This window comes from Pseudochaenichthys georgianus, chromosome 5 (genome assembly GCF_902827115.2).
Source record: "Pseudochaenichthys georgianus chromosome 5, fPseGeo1.2, whole genome shotgun sequence".
In the NCBI taxonomy this organism is placed as follows: domain Eukaryota; kingdom Metazoa; phylum Chordata; class Actinopteri; order Perciformes; family Channichthyidae; genus Pseudochaenichthys; species Pseudochaenichthys georgianus.
In genome coordinates, this window is record NC_047507.1 from 18,295,810 (window position 1) to 18,314,489 (window position 18,680).

At 43.6% G+C, this 18,680-nt stretch overlaps 1 protein-coding gene across 2 annotated transcripts in view; it reads left to right on the forward strand.

Annotated features, from left to right (window-relative positions):
* Window positions 1-18,680, forward strand: part of ca16b (carbonic anhydrase XVI b) — a 104,775-nt gene that overhangs the window by 73,358 nt on the left and 12,737 nt on the right. For both annotated transcript variants that reach the window (XM_034082329.2, XM_034082330.2), the window contains 8 exons: window positions 895-1,052; window positions 2,654-2,846; window positions 7,038-7,222; window positions 11,522-11,630; window positions 11,750-11,799; window positions 11,895-12,639; window positions 13,486-13,624; window positions 16,110-16,201. In XM_034082329.2, coding sequence (XP_033938220.1) covers window positions 895-1,052; window positions 2,654-2,846; window positions 7,038-7,222; window positions 11,522-11,630; window positions 11,750-11,799; window positions 11,895-12,639; window positions 13,486-13,624; window positions 16,110-16,201 — 1,671 coding nt within the window. The remainder of the gene's footprint in view (window positions 1-894; window positions 1,053-2,653; window positions 2,847-7,037; window positions 7,223-11,521; window positions 11,631-11,749; window positions 11,800-11,894; window positions 12,640-13,485; window positions 13,625-16,109; window positions 16,202-18,680) is intronic.

The window sequence follows — 18,680 nt, forward strand, 5'->3', positions numbered from 1 at the left end:
AGATGTTCGTGCTCTAATACCACAGTATCTCATTTTCCGGCTGAGAGAGAGCTCAGTGTGGGTGTGGTGGTTTTTGGACCGTCTTCCTGCTGGCTGCTAAATGCTCCTCGCCTCCTCCCCTGTTAGGTTGGTTGGTTTTCCGCTAGCTCGTTATCCCACAGTCATCCATCCATCAGCATCTCGGCGGCCCATGAGCGATAGGGCACGTACACTGTCTGAAGACGGGGAGAAGAAAGGCTGTGAATACTGAATTTGACTTTGAGTACAGATGAGGCATGGGGGCGAGGCTTCCAGTGCCTCTGTAGTCAAATCAGTCCTATCACCCCGAGCTTCTGCTGTTTTAGACAAGTTCATGAGCTGTGAGAGATTGTATTTGACATAAATTCAAGCGAAAAACAAGCCCACTAGCATAACCCACACAGCGTAATTGCAGGGGATAAAAGGATCTTCCTGCTGTTCTGTTTTGTTTTTCTTTACACAGCTTTGCGTGGTTCTGATCATGGAGGACAGAACTGAGCCGGTAATCATTTGGATCAGTCTTAATCCCTGCAGCCCATGTGACAGTTGTTACACGTAGAGTAGGCAACCACCCAGCCACGGATCAGCTGTCAGAGCAGGCCATTTTATCTGACTCCTCTCCCGTTGCTCCTTTCTACGGAGGACCAAAGGGAGATATTTGTGTAAAGAGATTTGGCCAGAGTGACAACCGCTGTCACCATAATTCCCCTATTGGAGGTTCAGGAAAGCATGGGGGCGAAATGATATAAATAAATATATGTTAACATTGGACTAAATGTAACTGTAGATATGCAGAGTTTTCAGTAAAGTTATTAAGGATGGTAAGAATGTTCTATTTGTGTACCCTGACACATTTTGATCCCATGCTCTACCCAGAAAAGGAAACAAACCTCAGGTCGTTCATCCTGAGGGATCTGCTGCCGTCGTCCGTGAACAATTACTACCGATACACCGGCTCTCTGACCACCCCGCCCTGCATCAAGGTGGTGGAGTGGATCATCTTCTCCAGGCCTGTGTATCTGTCCCACTCACAGGTGTGTTAACTCCCCACACATACATGCCAAGACATTCTTCATTTGCACAGTCACCGGATCACTTGCTGTACCAAGTTTTCACCGCACAAGCAATTTCTCCCCTCATTTACCTCTCCTCCTTCTTCCCGTTTTCCCTCGTTCCTCCCCAACTCCTCTGCATATGAAACCATAACTGCTCATATAGTGGATGAGTAAGCAGGGACGGCGAGCCAATTACTCGCCTTGGAATGATAGTGTGTGATCACTTTCATGCATATACTATGCTGTTGGTCTGAGACTATAGCGTCTTAAATATAATACTGCTGCACACGGAGGCTGCTAATAACACAATTAAAATTGGTCAAGTACAGAAATATTCATTAATTTAAATTAGCGCAGTACATTTTTTACATATGGGACGGGTGGCGCAGTGGTCTGTGCATCCGATCATCAGATCAAGGGGGAGTGCTGGGGAACTCCAGTTCCAAAACCCGCTCCTGCCGCCACTGCGTCAGGCCGTTGTGTCCTTGGGCAAGACACTTCACCCGGATTTGCTCCTGTGGGTATTGTCCACAGTACATGTATAATACTAATGTATACTTGTAAAAGCGCCTCGATGACTTCGAGGCGTGAAGATGGACGGTGTGGCGCAGTGCGCTGTGCAATGATCATCAGATCAAGGGGTGAAACCCGCCGCTGCTGCGTCTGTAAAGCCGGTGTGTCCTTGGGCAAGACACTTCACCTGAACTTGCTCCTGTGGGTATTGTCCACAGTGACCATTGCATGTATACAAAATATGTGTAATGTGTATATGTAAAGCGCTTTGAGCATCTGGAAAAGCGCTTTAATAAATATAAGGAATTATTATTATTATTATTATATGTTGAATGCAAAATGAAGCATTTTACAGGACTCGGCTATATGCTTTACAGCAGTTTAACTCCACCTGGTTTTGTGATTTTGAGAGATAACATATGCCAAATCATGCCCATTGCTTTTTGCTGTTCCCATACACAGTACATTGCTGCATCTTTTATACATACAATTCTTGGGTAACTCAGCTGCGTATTCTCTAGAGCGTTCTGTGCGGTAGAAATGTGCAGGGCTCAGTGGAATTTCTATTAACTTGCAAGAGGACAAATCTTTTGTTCAAAAATGACATCTGCTGCAAGAATATTGACCAGCGCCACAATGTTTGTGACGCTTACAGATAGTCTTTTATGAACCTGTAATTTATTTCACCAAGCACGCATAGGACACATTGATTCCCCAGTATCTGTAAAATGTAGTCATTACAGCGCGCGGCGGGAGATCATTCATGGCAATCAATGGCCACAAATTTGCCCCATTGAGAAGTTACAGCCCAGTAGGTAGCCAGGATGATGATTGAGCTCTGTGCCTACTGCTGCCTGTGGTGTGGATGTTTCTTGCAAATACTCTGCAGCAGTTGTGAACAGTCAGCTGCTGGCAAGTGGCTAAAAATGCAGTCCTGCATGATATATATTTTATTCAACACACACACACACACACACACACACACACACACACACACACACACACCCATAGTAACACTGTCACTTAAATGTTGCTTCAATAGCTATTCTCTGTTTCTTTCCCTCTAGCTGGAGGCCTTTTACTCTATCTTTACAACAGAGCAACAGGACCACGTCAAGTCTGTCGAGTACCTGAGGAACAACTTCCGGCCCCTGCAGGACCTGGATGATAGGAAAGTCTTTAAGTCGGCTGTAAAGGACGCATGGCAGAGAGATTTAACCGATGTCCTGAGTAGTCCTCACAGCACTGAGTCTTCAAGAGGTAAGCTTTGTCCTCCATTGTATCACATTCCCCCTGTTTTATTAACCACAGCACCACTGATTTTACCAATGATTACAATCCTGTGCATTTCTTCCTAAACAAAAAATTGCCTACATTTTTAGTTAAGGTAAGCGGTTAGTATAGTTCATTACTGTGTAAACTGCAGTTATATCAGAGATCCGCTTATGTCAAATCCCATTCAAAAGCTGACTACAAAGCAGATATGTAGTTTACAATGATAATGGTTTTTTGTGTTGTTATTGTTTTCTAAACGATGTGCCCTGGATTTTAAACATTGGCAAACAAAAGCAGACTCAGTTCTAGCCGATTGAACATTGATTTTCTTGATTGAAATGTCAACTGTCCCTGGAAGGGTTTGTTAGCTGTATAGTAACATTAGCTTCATGAGGCAATTGAACATTTTGCCTGTCTTTTTGAGGTTTCCAGCTGACTGGTATTAAGATGACAACCCTCAAGGGGGTGTATAATATAGATGTGATGTCTACATGATATTGTGGTAAGAGGCTGAGGCTTTAGCTGGATGTTTCATGCAAAACACAGCATCCTGACCAGTTAATGGTACGTGCATAGGAAAGGGAAATACATATAGAATTGGAGGATGAAATAGAATTGGATGATGAAACCTTCTTTAATTATCACACATACATGCACACAGCACATACAGTGAAATGTATTTAACAGAAGTGGGAGTTAGTCCTAGTGTTATTAGTATGATAAAGAAAAAGGATATGCTGACTCTCCTAGGAAGGGCTATGGTACTTGCATTTGGTAAGCTAGTCAGCCTGACATGCTTGCATCTGCTAGTTCAAGCAAATCAACCTTTTTTAATCCATTCCTTAAAAGTATTTGCTTGTTTTTTAGAACTAAACTAACCCTTTAAATGGCCATGTATGCTGTAACTCCTACTATATCACTGTTTGAGGAAAGGACTACTGAATTAGTCAAACTGTTGCCAAAGTTGTCAAGTAATGTCTCCTTACCAATGAAGAATGAAAGGATTATCACAAGACCACTGGGTGTACAGTCTGAATTGCATAGGGCTAGTAAATGGGGCATATTGAGTCCTTGTGGGATTTGTCGCAGAAATTGTTTATTTTCTCATGTCCCATATACATCTGCAATCTCTACGTAAATGACATTAAGAATCACAATTTATCTTCCAACCTACTTTTTTTTCTGGTGAAAATAATAATTGAGAATATTGATTGTGTTTGGGAGCAATGTCCAGGAAGCTTAACTAGCTAAGCTCAGCACAGAGACCAATTCAGACTTGGCTCTAATCAGTAGGTCAGTAAATTAACATGGACTAAGCAAGTTATTCTTTTTAGTTGGGACATTTTCTTACAGAGAAAATTCTGCTTAAAATCACCACATCAATAGTTGAACATTTGGTTTTAGAAAAAGATGGTCTCTCATCATAAGACACATGTAATGTATCATTGTTACAAGTCATTGTTATATCAAAGAACATGTTAATACAAAGCTCAGACCTCATGCAGGGCATGATTAGTGTATTTTTGTTCTTCTCTCTTTTATGTGTGTTTCTTGCGGCGGTTGCTTTAACCGAACAGTACAGGAAATATGGACACTAATGAGAAAGCTGCTGCGCCTTAAAGAGGTGTTGTTGGTGTCTGGTGGGGAGAATTGATTGGGAATGCTTGTGATGAAGTTGGAGCACTCTCACAAGGCCGATCAGCAATCATCATTAATATGTGGCACAGCTAAAATAGACCCATACAAATTAAGTTGTGAAATTGCTTTTGTGGCATTATGTCAGGAGGCAGAATGAATGTGGACCAGTGCCTCTCCATTTTTTTTCACTTCCCCCTCCCCTTGCTCCTTTTCTTTGTGTGCATTTCTATTTGACTGTACTTTAATGTAAGAATCCATATTTTATAGGAGGCGCTGGAAGTTAACACTGTCAGTCCTGTCTTCAGGGGTAGCATCTGTCAAGGTTGTGTAAGGTTGGATATTTATCTGTGCACAGTAAAGGATGGCTTTGCTTATAAATGTTCTGAGAGCCAGGGCCATACCTTGACTGAATGTTCCATCAATTTGGTTTTTACAGCCATCAAAGTTGTTGAGCTGTTAGCGATGCATAGCTCTGACGCACCATATAGGTAAGTAATATTGCCGTGGTATAATGGACAGTGTTTGCTTTCTTACTCTAGCACTGTGATATTTAGTCAATGGTGATATGGTCCATAGGGCTGCAACGGACCTTTATTTTGACCATGAATTAGCTGAAAAAGTGTTGTATCTAAAACCTTTCAGTAAACAGTGAAAAAGCCTTGAACCTGCTTTCTTTTTACTGAGTACATTGAAAACCATGTCATGCTTTACCAATACCAGTGGATTTAAACATTTATAAAAGTGTATATATGTGTAAACAAATCATAAAGAAATGAGTTATCTTCTGTTTGCCAGTTTATTTCTCTCAGCTGTTAAAGTTTGGCAGTAGCTGTAGCGAGTCACACATTATGATAAAATATGAATTGTTATTAAGCCCTCGGATGACATACATAATTTACATTTCCTGTAAATAAAAAAAAAATAGAATGAATGTTCAAATCGGCTTTATCAGGTTTTTCAATTAAATGTTTGTTTTTTGCAATATATTCTACAGCTCGGTTAGGAGATATCAGTTTTACTGCTGTTTGTAGACAACTTTAATGTAGGATCTGTCGAAGATGTGTGTTCTGTCTGAGTGTCATTGTGGACTGAGAAACCGATATGAGGCTGGTTTTTGGATGTTACAGTGAGTCTATTCACTGAAGATTCCTATGATTTTTCAGTAGAGACCACGTTAAGTAATTGCACCAGTGATGAAACATTAGTAACCATTCATTCAAATCGCACTGTGTCTCAGTTGAAGTTTTTCGTTTCAGTTGAATCTGAGATAAAAGGACAAAACCATTTGCATACATTTGTTTTTGAGCAGATTAACAGGAGCACCTATTCATTTCGCAGCCAAACTGTCATTTTTCATAAAATGAACACTTACCTTAGATCAATGATTTTTTTATTAATACAGCATTCCATGTTTGCTCACCAGTAAACCAAATGTAAAAAAGTTGCCCCAATGATTGCGAACAAAAGAGGTTTAACAAAATACAAACGAGAATCACAGCCGTGTTCTATTTCAAGCTAACCCATATGTGTTGATAAGATATTTATCTTGTACTTTAGATCCACGCCTACTGTTGATATTATCGTTGCCGGTGCTCTAGTGTTGATTGTGAAAAGGATGGTAGCTGACATGACGGTAATGATGCAGGCAGTAGAACCATGATGATGTCTTCAGCTGTCATTAAAATATCTGTTTTTGAGCTACTGAAGTTGACAACGAACATCCGACGGGTTATAATGCATTTCACACCTGTCACACCTCATCAACACCCCAAGATATCTTTGCTATTGTGTGTGTGTGTTTTTCCCCTGTGTACCTCTGACTGATTTCCTCCCACACTGTCTCCCTTTCACATGTCATGGTGCATCATTTGCACCATAGCTTCACTTTGTAAATGGTGGTGACAATTTCAATTTGACAGAAACCCTATGTGCATATAATCAGCTGACACTGGTTCATGATTGCTGTTGCCCTGATGTGCTGAATAGAATGTCCAGATTGTCCCTTACTCATACTGACTGATCCATGTGTAAATATCCAATCTGCAGTCTACACTGCCACCTTGAGGCTGACTTACTTACTTTTTATATGCATCCCTTTGTACATCCTGTTTAATGTTGCACAGACAGGAACTTGCAAATTACATATGGACAGGAAGTTGGACTATTATCTCTACCACATGTTTAGCACTACACCCAGCTGTTTGGTATTCTAACTGGAATCTCTTGCCGTGCTGTGGCATGATAATGACACAAATGTCCATAATGACAATCTGCACTGACACCCGCTTTGTACGTGACCCAAGTTAAACCTCCAGGAGTCATTTTTTGACAATGAGTTACTATATTATTGTGCACTTGTAGAAATTCCTCAAGTGATGGCTTTCAGTAATAGGCTTGTACAAAGGCAACCACAAATGGGCACAAATACCTATGGTCAGGTCAAGCTGTACTCCTGGAACAGCCTTTCAGAAGATTGTGGAAAGTGACTGTTTTTTGCTGCTTCTTCATCCCACTCCCTTCTACTCTCTGGACTTACAGTGTGCAGCAGTGCCCCGGTGAACATGAAGATCCAGCCGCTCAACCAGACTGCGCTGATGGTGACCTGGGAGCGCCCTCTGACCGTCTACCACCCCCCCATCACCAGTTACATGGTCTCCTACAGCTGGGTGAAACGTGAAGTTGCTAACGAAATGACCTTCACCAACAGTGGGGACCAGAGTATGGTGTGTATTATTATCAACTGATTGGTTTTCACAGTATCTGATGTATGAGGCTGGATCAGCGCAGTGTATATAGGAGGTAACATGTTGTGATGTCCTCTGCTCAGGGCTGTTGTATGAAATGAGGGCCTGTACTGTCTCTGTCACTTACCTGTCTAAGAATAGACACACAGGACTGTCGCACACAATGACAAGTCTAACTGATACATATGTAATGTGTTGACAATGCGCCAGTGGCCTTGTCTCAGTTAAATCTTTTTCCATCTATTTATATTTTACTCTGAGATTCAGGTCAGTACATTATAGGCTCAAACAGAACTTACAGCAAAAAGTAAATCAGACAAGAACAACATAAATCAAATATATATTTTTTTACTTTAACATCTTGGAAACTTCTTATCATTTGAAAAAAATAAGATCAGTTTCCGGCATTGAAAGGCTGCTCTTTGAACACAAACTGTCGTCTTTTAGCAACCTACGCAGGCAACTGTGCTCGTGTAATTCTTTAGATCTCAGTGTTTATCAAGTTTTTGACACCACTCACACTCTGTTGTGTGCCTTGAGTTACCACTTCATTTATTTCTGTATCTATCAAACAGCACATTCACTGCCTGGCAGACATATCCTCCCATCTGCAGGAGGTCACACCTACAGCGCTGTTCATTTTCCACGCACACTCTTCACCCTGGTCACACATTCTTCCATTTGAAGAAAGTCCGACACCCAGCTGTGCAACTCCTTTAAAGCCTACTGACCCCCAGCTGCATGACTGCCTCTTTAGATATAAACTGTGCAGTGCCCCCCCCCACTGGTTCAGAGACTTGGGATCAGTTCCCTTGGGGCAGTACTCCTGTACTTCCACCACGCGTTCCAGTAAATACAGTTCTCATCGTCATGGGTGAGAAGCTGGTCGTTTGGAGCAGGGTTAATATCATACATTTAAGTCAAATAAGCAGTGATACATCTTTTGTAAACTGAAACTAATGAATAAGGTTTGCTCTTTTATTAAACTCAAATTGAATTAAAACGATATTACCTGGTTCATAAAAATGAACTACTTAAATGTATTACAGTTATTGGTTTTTAGGTCTGAAATATCATTGTCTAAAAGGAGACAATACAATTAATTCCTGTCCTCTCTTGTGACATTGAACCACAGAAATTAAACTGGTTTGACATCCCATAAGTTGTCACAATGTGATTTATTGGATCACATCCAATGCCTTTTAATCAAACTGTTTAACTCAGAACTGATATGAACCAAAAACCAACAAGACTGGCAGTGAGGTGTATTCGTGTTGATTCTCCAAAATGCAGCTCACAGCACACTGAGGATGGACCTTTTAGTGAACACCTTGTGTTAAGCAGTTTAATATTTAAACATTATTACATATTTATGATGTAGATTCTTACTGAAAGGAGGAGTTTATATTATTCAAAAATAAATCTCAGAAACAAATGATTATGAGTTTATATTTACCTCTTAAACCTGCCTAAAGAGGAATGCATAGCTTACAAACTAATTACCAAAGCATTGGATGAGCAATGGACATGCAGGTTGGAATTAATAAGCAATAGCCGCGTTCACACTGCGGTACTTTTCCCACAAAGGTTCATGCGAACTTAGTTCATGCGAACTCTTTAGTTCGCATGAACTAAGTACAGATCGCGTTCACACCAGAAAAAGTCCCTGGGGGTAGATTAGGCAAATGAAGCCGCTGACGTCACTTCTTCTTCTTCTGCTTTGGGTTTACTGGCATGCCGCAAACCACTTCACGGCGTATACTGCCGCCCAAAGTCCCCGGCCGGAAGTCCCCGGAGTTGGGGACTGGCTTCAGTAGAAGCTGCTGGGAGTCCCAGCAGCTTCTACTGAAGCCTTCCGAGTAAATCGCCAGAACGCCGACACCTCCTCATCTCCACCGCTCCCATGTTTTATTTTGTGTTGCCATAAGTTAGTCTCTCTGCGTTTCTGCGCTGGGCTAATGCTAATGCGAGGATAATAAAATGGCGGCTTCACAACACTTTTTGGGAGTTTTACGGGGCGTGGTTTGCAATCCGCCCAGCCAATCAGGAATATAGCTCTTTTCTCAAAAAAGAGCCGCTCGAAAGTCCCGCCTCTCGAAAGAGCCGCTCGAAAGTCCCTGCTCTCGAGCAGGGACTTTCGAGGGGGTAAAAAGGTTCGCATGAACTACTTTTAGTACCGGCTCTTTTTGGTGTGAACGCGATCATGAACTAAGTTCGCATGAACCTTTGTGGGAAAAGTACCGCAGTGTGAACGCGGCTAATCAGGCTTCCTGCAGTCTAAAACTCCCTCACTAAAATTAACCAATGCTATCCTCAGCTGGAGATAAATTGACACATTTATTTCATTTAACGTCTGCGTCCATTAGAAGTGGGCAATTGCAATTCCCCCCTGTACTGGTTACATGCTACGCTCGGCATCCTTCAGCTACATTTACACACCTTTACCCCTCATAAGCCTTACTGCTCCTCGAGGTCCTCTAGCAGAGCCGTCATCTCACCGCAGCCAAAGCCTTCCATTTTCCATATTCTGTGAGTTTGACATGAGATCCTCTATACTGGGTTTGAACTTGCTTGAGGCTTCAAAACGTGTTCATTAAACCTATATAATTCAACCCATGCATTGACCAGTAATTAGTCTTATTTGGTTACTTGCTGTCTTTAACAATTATCAGATTGAGTTTATTATCAACAATTTCTTTGTTTGGACATAAAAAAAGAAGTTCTTCTGTTGAGAGATGTCTAAATGATGTTGTTTTTCTACATTTATGGCAGATGGCTGACTGAAGCAGGGCCGGCCCTCGGCATAGGCAGTATAGGCGAATGCTAAGGGCGCATCAACCCATAGGGGGCGCCGAAAATTGAAAAAAAAAAAAAGTTAGAAATAAAAAAATATATTTCATAACAACACAATTTCCCGATTTTGGATCAACAAAGTACATCTTATTATCTTATACTAACAGAACTATGCCTATATTGCGTACAGTGTCCATAAACTATGGCACCCCCCCCCCCCCCCCAAAATCAAGTTGAACTGCCCCAGTCCCAGTAAAAACCAAAGATTTTTGTGAAATTGTTCTTTTTTTGAAATAATGGTTTTAGTGTGCAATTATAGGTTTTAATATTGTATTTGTATTCATTTAAAATAAATCAAACTCCCAAAAAACGTACACAGCTTCTGTGTGCTTTTATTAACATTGGAATTGACTGTGTAAGCGGCCGCGAGGGGGGGGAGCTTTAGAGAGCTCTCTCCTGAAAGACTGAGAGGCTCTGATAACCTCAGCTCAGTGAGGTAAAGGCACACCTTTATATGATTATTATAGTTATAAAAAAATAAAGAAAAACAGGTATAAAATACTGACAGTACAAAAAAGTTGTTATTAATAAACAAGAATACAGTTTGAAAGGAGAGTGATTTGTAAAATATCCATAAAGAAAAAGAAAATCTGCTTCCAGTTCTGTTTCATCTGGGTGTTGAGAGGTGTTTCCATAGAGCTCCTAATGTTGCTCTCAAAGTGCACCAGCTTGATGCTTTCAACTTCAATATAAAAAAAAAAAAGTCTTCCCGAGGGTGCATGCCCCCGGACCCCCTAGAGGAGCCCCCCCCACTTAGTGAGTGTCTGCATTTTGGGGGGGGGGGGGGGGCGCCAGCTAAAATCTTGCCTAGGGCGGCAAATTGGTCAGGGCCGGCCCTGGACTGAAGGAATGATTGATGTGTCCATGAAGTGTTAGATAGATAGATAGATAGATCTCCATTTGTCATTGTACAGGTACAACGAAATTACAATAGACTCAAGGTGCCAACACGCAACAACAAGACAATATAAACAGTATATGTGGCTACACTCCATTAATACAAGCGCTATATCAGGCTCTTTACTGACTGTATTCTCTCTACATCTCTCTCTGCTCTCACTCTGTCTTATTTTGCCCACTTCATTCCAAATTCTATTTTCGCTTTCTATCTCTGGACACCTTTTTTATCTGAATATTTTACTTAATTGTTTTTTGAGAGCTGCTAGCTCTCCAACACCAGACGCAATCACCCATGTTCTGAAGGCCATTTAAATATAAGTAAAGCCATCTGCAAAGTGCACACAATTAAATTAGGCAGGAAATGAGGTTTAAACTGAATCAAAGTTTTGGGTCATACACTGCTGACAGCAGCTAGTATTTCCATTTCAGACACCATGATGTCTCCAAAGTATTTTCATCCACACATTATTTCAACATGTTTTCAATTGGTTTCAAGTGTTTTTATGTGCGTATTTTCTCTTGCAGAGAGCCATCATCACTAATGTGTCCCCTGAAGTGCTGTACCTGTTCAGAGTGCAGGCAGTGTGTCAGCATGACCTGCGCAGTGATTTCAGCCAAACACTGCTGTTCAGAGGTACCTGACCAAAACCCTCCAGCCATCTAGTCAAAATGTCTTCTTAAAGAAGAACTCATTTCCCATGTCAGACACATGAAATGGATTTTAAAATGCTTGCTTGCTTTTTTGTTTCTCAGCTAATACAACAAGAATATTTGAAGGGTCTCGTATTGTGAAGACTGGCATGGTGAGTTGACCAGAAGATGGCAGTGCACATTTTTTGTATGCAAGTACCAGTCATGTTGTTCTGTTGCTCACTTTCCCTCTGCCTGTCTCCGTCAGCCCACAATTTCTCCAGCCTCCTCAGCAGACATGGCTCCCATCAGCTCTGGTTCATCCACTTGGACGTCCTCTGGCATCCACTTTTCCATTGTCTCCATGGCAACGGGGATGGGCCCCTCCTCTAGTGGCAGCCAGGCCACGGTGGCATCGGTGGTGACGAGCACCTTGCTGGCAGGCTTGGGCGTAGGCGGAGGGGTAATCTCTTCTTTGCCCAGCTCTGTTTGGCCCACACAGACGCCCCCGGCAACGCAGAATCCCACTCGTCCTTCCACCCCGCCTGCCAAGTCGAGCACCGAGCAGCAGGCGGCGGCCCCGGGCCCTGATAAAGACACCCAGTCTGAGGAGAAGCAGGCTGCAAGTGAGGGCGAGGAGGAGGAGGAGGGGGAGAGAGAAGGAGAGCAAGATGAAGAAGAGGATGAGAAGAAGAAGAAGAGCAAGCCTGCACCTGATAATGAGAAGAAGCAGGCGAACAGCACTGTGGCCAAAGAGCCTTTAATCGCCACCCCCGCATCCACAGCCAAAGAGAAAGGAGAAGGGAAGCCTACAGTCAAAGGCACCGCAGCACCCGTGTGCACTGGTGGCGATGAGCTGGTCAACGTAGAGACAAATCTCACTGATGTAAATGCAGCCCCCACTCAGGAGCCTCGTAATGACACTGCAGAGATGCAGATTCCACAGAGCTCCACACTGTCACCAAAAATCAGTAGTGATGGCAGGAGTATCTGGCCTTTCTCCGTACACACTGGTGAGAAGACCTCTCTCCCACTCAGTATTGTTTGATGTCCCTTCACAAACAGGCTCAGCCCTTTTGAATTCACTGCAAAGCTTTGTCTCCTGTTGTCAGCTATCATGCAAGACAGGGCTTTTCTCCAAAGCAGAATTTTAAAATAACTACCAACAGTCACGGAGCCCATTGTAGAATAACAAACACATTGATTTAAGACAGTGACTACACTGGTTACAATTTCAGTCAAAGATAATGCTCCAGGCTTTTGTTTCACTACCACGCAGAGGCCTGAAGGCAGCATTAAGTCATCTGCCACAGGGTTCTGCCTTCAGTAAGCCCTTGAAGCATTTTTTAAAAGAGTTTTGAGGTTATCGGAAGATATTTCGCCAGAATTGTTACCCTTTTATCATGAACAGTCTTTTTTTTCTGCTGTTAAAGGATTTCTCATTGTAAGGTTATGTATGTTTTTAACCACAATGATCATATGGTTTATTATTTTGTATAGGTGTATTTTAACTACGCTAAATATTTAGCTCAGGTTGACATATACAATGAAAAGTACTTAAGTTTTAAGCATGTATGTGTAGAATTAAAACACCTTTAAATGTGGCGACGCCCAGTGGTGGCATCAAAAAAGACACTTAAGCAGACACATCTGCATGCTAATACACCCCTCTTCTCCTTTATCAGTCCTGCAGACATGGAATAAAGGGCTAAAAGCAAGATGTTTTTTTCAAACAAAAACTTCATTTTAAAACGGCTGTAAATACATAAAACCCTACACATGGACACTTACAAGTTTGGAAATGAAATGTCATTTAGTATGATTGGTGCATGTATTTACGTGCATGTGTTACTTTCCAGACACAACCATGTTGTCCAATGTGACCCGGGTCCCTCACCCGGGGATGGGGAGGATGGTGTGGATTGTCCCCTTGGTGGTGGTGTCCGCTCTCACACTGCTCTGCCTCATAATGCTGCTGATCGTGATGATCTACTGGAGGTGAGTTCAATTGACTTTTTTATAAACATGTATACCTCTAAAATAAAGTTTGCTGGAACCATAAACAGCTTTGCATAAAGTGGTAATGCATACAGAACATCCTCTGCTTGATTCAAGGGTATCACTGAGGCCTCCCTCGGGGGTATGGAAAACTAGCTGCCCCTCACCCATAAATCTCACATTTCAGGTTAAGTGACACGCCTGCATGCATGTCTGGATTTCCCAGTCAGTCTGCTCCACATTCAGACCTGTCTGGTTTGATTGCGTCTGTATTTTGCACATCTTTGTATGTGAATGCATCAATCTTAAACAGTCTGGTAGCAAGACTGCTTTAATGCCTGCATGTCGTACATCAGGCCCATCACCCACCTGGGTGAGGGTCAGGAGAGCTGGAGGCCCGGCACAGCCAGAAGGGGTCCCAGCTGTGTCTTCATCTGCTGGGCTCATTTCCAGCCACTCTATTGGAGCCCCAGTAATTACACAGGCCAGGCCACTGGCACATGTGGGATGGTTAATGAGTTACAAATAGCACTGTGGACCATCTCCTCAGCTGGTCCCATGAATATTTACTCTCTGCTTTTAGTTTGGTAGCATTTTGTTTATTTACTGCCTGAGATTAATTTGTGTAAATACATGAAATGTGTTAAATGCATTTAATAAGGACCATTTTTCTAGGTGTGAGATTGCTGCAGCAGTTTTTATGGGCCAACAACACCTCAATGTGCCTTTTTGTGGTGTCATATAATATAAGATTGTGGTATAAATAACAGTCTGCTTATGAGCTCCACAGAGAACAGACCGTTGAGAGAAAGACGACTGTAGCGAATTCAGTCGGTGCATTACTGAAAGTTGTGCTATTTGAATATTAGAGCAGAGGCAGTTTTAATGTTAGACATGAGCAACACAGCTGTTGTTGCTACAATGCCGACAGTTCACAGACAATGCCTGCGTCCCCTGGGGAAAAGACAATAATGAGAGAGGAGACCAGCCCCTTCGCAGTCTCTCCACTCTTTATGCTCTGCATAGTCTCCCTGGTGATGGTCGCTATAAAAACTAACAGATGTTTTGATCAGCATCACAATCTATTTAATATCTAATGTTTACTTAAAAAAATATGTAATTAATGGGCCATGTTTTGAAGTTTAATACCGTTGTCTTAGTTTTAGCTTGTTCATTTTCAAAGTAGGTCTTAGATTATGTCTACAATGGAATTAATTGCTGGGTTTACAGAACACATCTGGGTGCCTCTGAGGCTTGAGATATGTGTTAGACACTCACAGATGTTCAACTGAGGGAAAAAAAATACATTAGCGACTCAGTGCTGCTGATGCCTGTGTTGATGCCTCTCTCCCCTGACATCCAGTCTGAAAGCCGGTTTCATCCTAGATTATTTCCCCCCAAAGCAAACTATTCTTCTGAGATCATGGGAGCGATTCAGGGAGGAGGTGTCGACTCTGCTGGTTAGTTAGCGGCGCCACATCTGCACCCACAGGGAGTAATTGGATTGCGAGGCTGTGACGCAAGCCAGGAGAGAGCCCTCCTTTCTTTTTGGTTTTCACCCTCCCCTCTCAGTCTTTCTCCCTCTCTCTTCCTCTCTCTTTTTTTATCTTTTATTTTTGTTTTACAGTTTATCCTTTTTTTTCTGTCTATGCTTTGCTTTATTTATCTTAAAGAATGACAAGCATCTGCTCCCTCCTCTGCATCAAGTACAGGTAGGATTAAACCTTTGAAATGCCAGCAATGAGATAAAACATGAAGGAATTAATTCATTTGTATTGTGTGTGTCCCTCACCTGCAGACAGTATCTCAAAAGAGAAATATTTGTAAATGTATTATATGGAGAAACAACATATCTCCCTAATGTTAGAATGTTGATTTTGTATGTAAACCTTGAGCTGTGTAGGGAGGATTTATTCATTTGAAGGCAAACAAAGATTTGCTTTTGAAAGAAACATGAATTGTATATGGAAAAATAATGAACATCAACATTTTGTGTCTGGTTTCGATGAATAACTTTGTCCTTTCCATATGATCGTCATTGAGTAGAAGCTGCTGGCCACAATATCACACATTTTCCCCTTAAGAAGCGGCTTGAGTGGATTTTGTTGTCCTCAAACTGGAGTGGGATCTCTTGAAAGTGATGTGTTTTGCCCCGAAGAGAGAATCTGTGTTTGGATTAGTTGTCTTGAGTTTGAGTAGAGAGCTACATTTTGCGCTGCACTGTGTGAAGCTGCGAGTTGTTTACCTGTTCCCTGTAGTCGGCTCAGAATATGTTTCCAGGAGCAACTCAGCGTCAACAACTGCGATCAGCTGTGTCCCGCTCACTCTGGGGCTTTCATTAGCAGTTTTCTGCTGTTCCCGTGTCACTTCATTCAACTTTTAGCTGCTGATGTTGACAGACCGGATCTGAGAACAAGAGGATAACGACTCCCTAATAGACTTCGCTGTGGCATCTCACTGTTCTTCTCTCTCTGTGTCCCTGTAGGAGATTTTTCCAGACAGCTCACTTCTATGTGGAGGAGAGCAGCTCTCCACGGGTGGTGGCCAATGAGAATATACCAATCATCCCTATACCAGGTAAGGCTCTTTATATAAGAATATGTGATGTTCATATGTCCATAATTGTTTGTAAAAGTATAATAAGAGAAATAGTTTGTTGCAAGTTTTGTAGATTAGCTATTCTCAACCAAGGTTACTTGGATTGGTGTAAAAGTTATGGAGTAGCTAAATAAGTTAAATAGAAACTATAATTTATATAAATGATAAATTGATGCAATGAATGGCTAACTCAGCTGCCTATATGTGGTGGTTATTCAGTTTAAAAGGTTAGCTAAAGTAATTAATGTGGTTAAAATAGATAGCTAAACGTAAAAACTAAAACAATTGGCTAAACTTGGTAAAATGGTTTACTCAAACAAAAAAAGTTGGCCTAAACCATCCATCCATCCATCTTCTCCCGCTTATCCGTGGTCGGGTCGCGGGGGTAGCAGTTCCAGCAGAGAGCCCCAAACTTTCTTTTCCCTGGCGACATCAACCAGCTCTGACTGGGGGATCCCAAGGCGCTCCCAGGCCAGCGAAGAGATATAATCCCTCCACCTGGTCCTAGGTCTACCCCTTGGTCTCTTCCCAGCTGGACGTGCCTGGAACACCTCCCTAGGGAGGCGCCCAGGTGGCATCCTAACTAGGTGCCCGAACCACCTCAACTGGCTTCTTTCGACGCGAAGGAGGAGCGGCTCAACTCCGAGTCCCTCCCTGATGACCGAACTTCTCACCTTATCTCTAAGGGAGACACCAGCCACCCGGCGGAGGAAACCCATCTCGGCCGCTTGTATCCGCGATCTCGTTCTTTCGGTCATGACCCATCCTTCATGACCATAGGTGAGGGTAGGAACGAAAATGGCCCGGTAGACAGAGAGCTTTGCCTTCTGGCTCAGCTCCCTTTTCGTCACAACGGTGCGGTAAAGCGACTGCAATACCGCTCCCGCTGCTCCGATTCTCCGGCCCATCTCACGCTCCATTGTTCCCTCACTCGAGAACAAGACCCCGAGATACTTGAACTCCTTCACTTGGGGTAAGGACTCATTCCCTACTTGGAGTGGACAGTCCATCGGTTTCCTGCTGAGAACCATGGCCTCAGATTTGGAGGTGCTGATCCTCATCCCAGCCGCTTCACACTCGGTTGCGAACCGATCCAGTGAGTGCTGAAGGTCGCAGACCGATGAAGCCATCAGAACCACATCATCTGCAAAAAGCAGTGGTGCAATCCTTAGTCCACCGAACTGCAGACCCCCTCCCCCACGACTACGCCACGAAATCCGATCCATGTATATTACAAACAGGATTGGTGACAAAGCGCAGCCCTGGCGGAGGCCAACCCTCACCGGAAATGGGTCCGACTTACTGCCGAGGACCCGGACACAGCTCTCGCTTTGGGAGTACAGAGATTAGAGACCCCCTCACCCCATACTCCCGCAGCACCTCCCACAGTAACTCCCTGGGAACCCGGTCATACGCCTTCTCCAAGTCTACAAAACACATGTAGACCGGATAAGCGTACTCCCAGGCCCCCTCCAGGATCCTTGCGAGAGTAAAAAGCTGATCCGTCGTTCCACGACCAGGACGGAATCCGCATTGTTCCTCCTCAATCTGAGGTTCGACAATCGGCCTGACCCTCCTTTCAAGTACCTTGGAGTAAACTTTCCCGGGGAGGCTGAGTAGTGTGATGCCTCTGTAATTGGCACACACCCTCTGATCCCCCTTTTTGAAAAGGGGGACCACCACCCCGGTCTGCCACTCCTTCGGTACTGTTTCCGACTTCCACGCAACGTTGATGAGACGTGTCAACCATGACAGTCCCTCAACACCCAGAGCCTTCAGCATTTCCGGGCGGATCTCATCCACCCCCGGGGCTTTGCCACTGTGGAGTTGTTTGACGACCTCAGTGACCTCCCCCCGGGAGATTGGTGTTGATCCCCCGTCATACTCCAGCTCTGCCTCTAACATAGAGGGCGGAGTTGTCGGGTTCAGGAGTTCCTCAAAGTGTTCCTTCCAACGCCCCAACACTCCATCAGTTGAGGTCAACAACGTCCCATCCTTACTGTACACAGCTTGGATGGTTCCCTGCTTCCCCCTCCTGAGGTGTCGGACAGTTTTCCAGAACAACTTTGGTGCCGCCCGAAAGTCCTTCTCCATGTCTTCTCCAAACTTCTCCCACACCCGCTGCTTTGCCTCGGCCACGGATGAGGCTGCTGCCCTTCGGGCCTGTCGGTACCTTGCAACTGCCTCGGGAGTCCCCCGGGATAACAAATCCCTGAAGGCCTCCTTCTTCAGTCGGACGGCTTCCCTGACCACCGGTGTCCACCAGGAGGTTCGAGGGTTACCGCCCCTTGAGGCACCTAGGACCTTGAGACCACAGCTCCCCGCCGCGGCTTCGGCAATAGAGGCTTTGAACACTGCCCACTCTGGTTCAATGTCCCCAACCTCCACAGGAATGCCCGAAAAGCTCCGCCGGAGGTGTGAGTTGAAGGCCTCCTGAACTTGGGCCTCCTCCAGACGT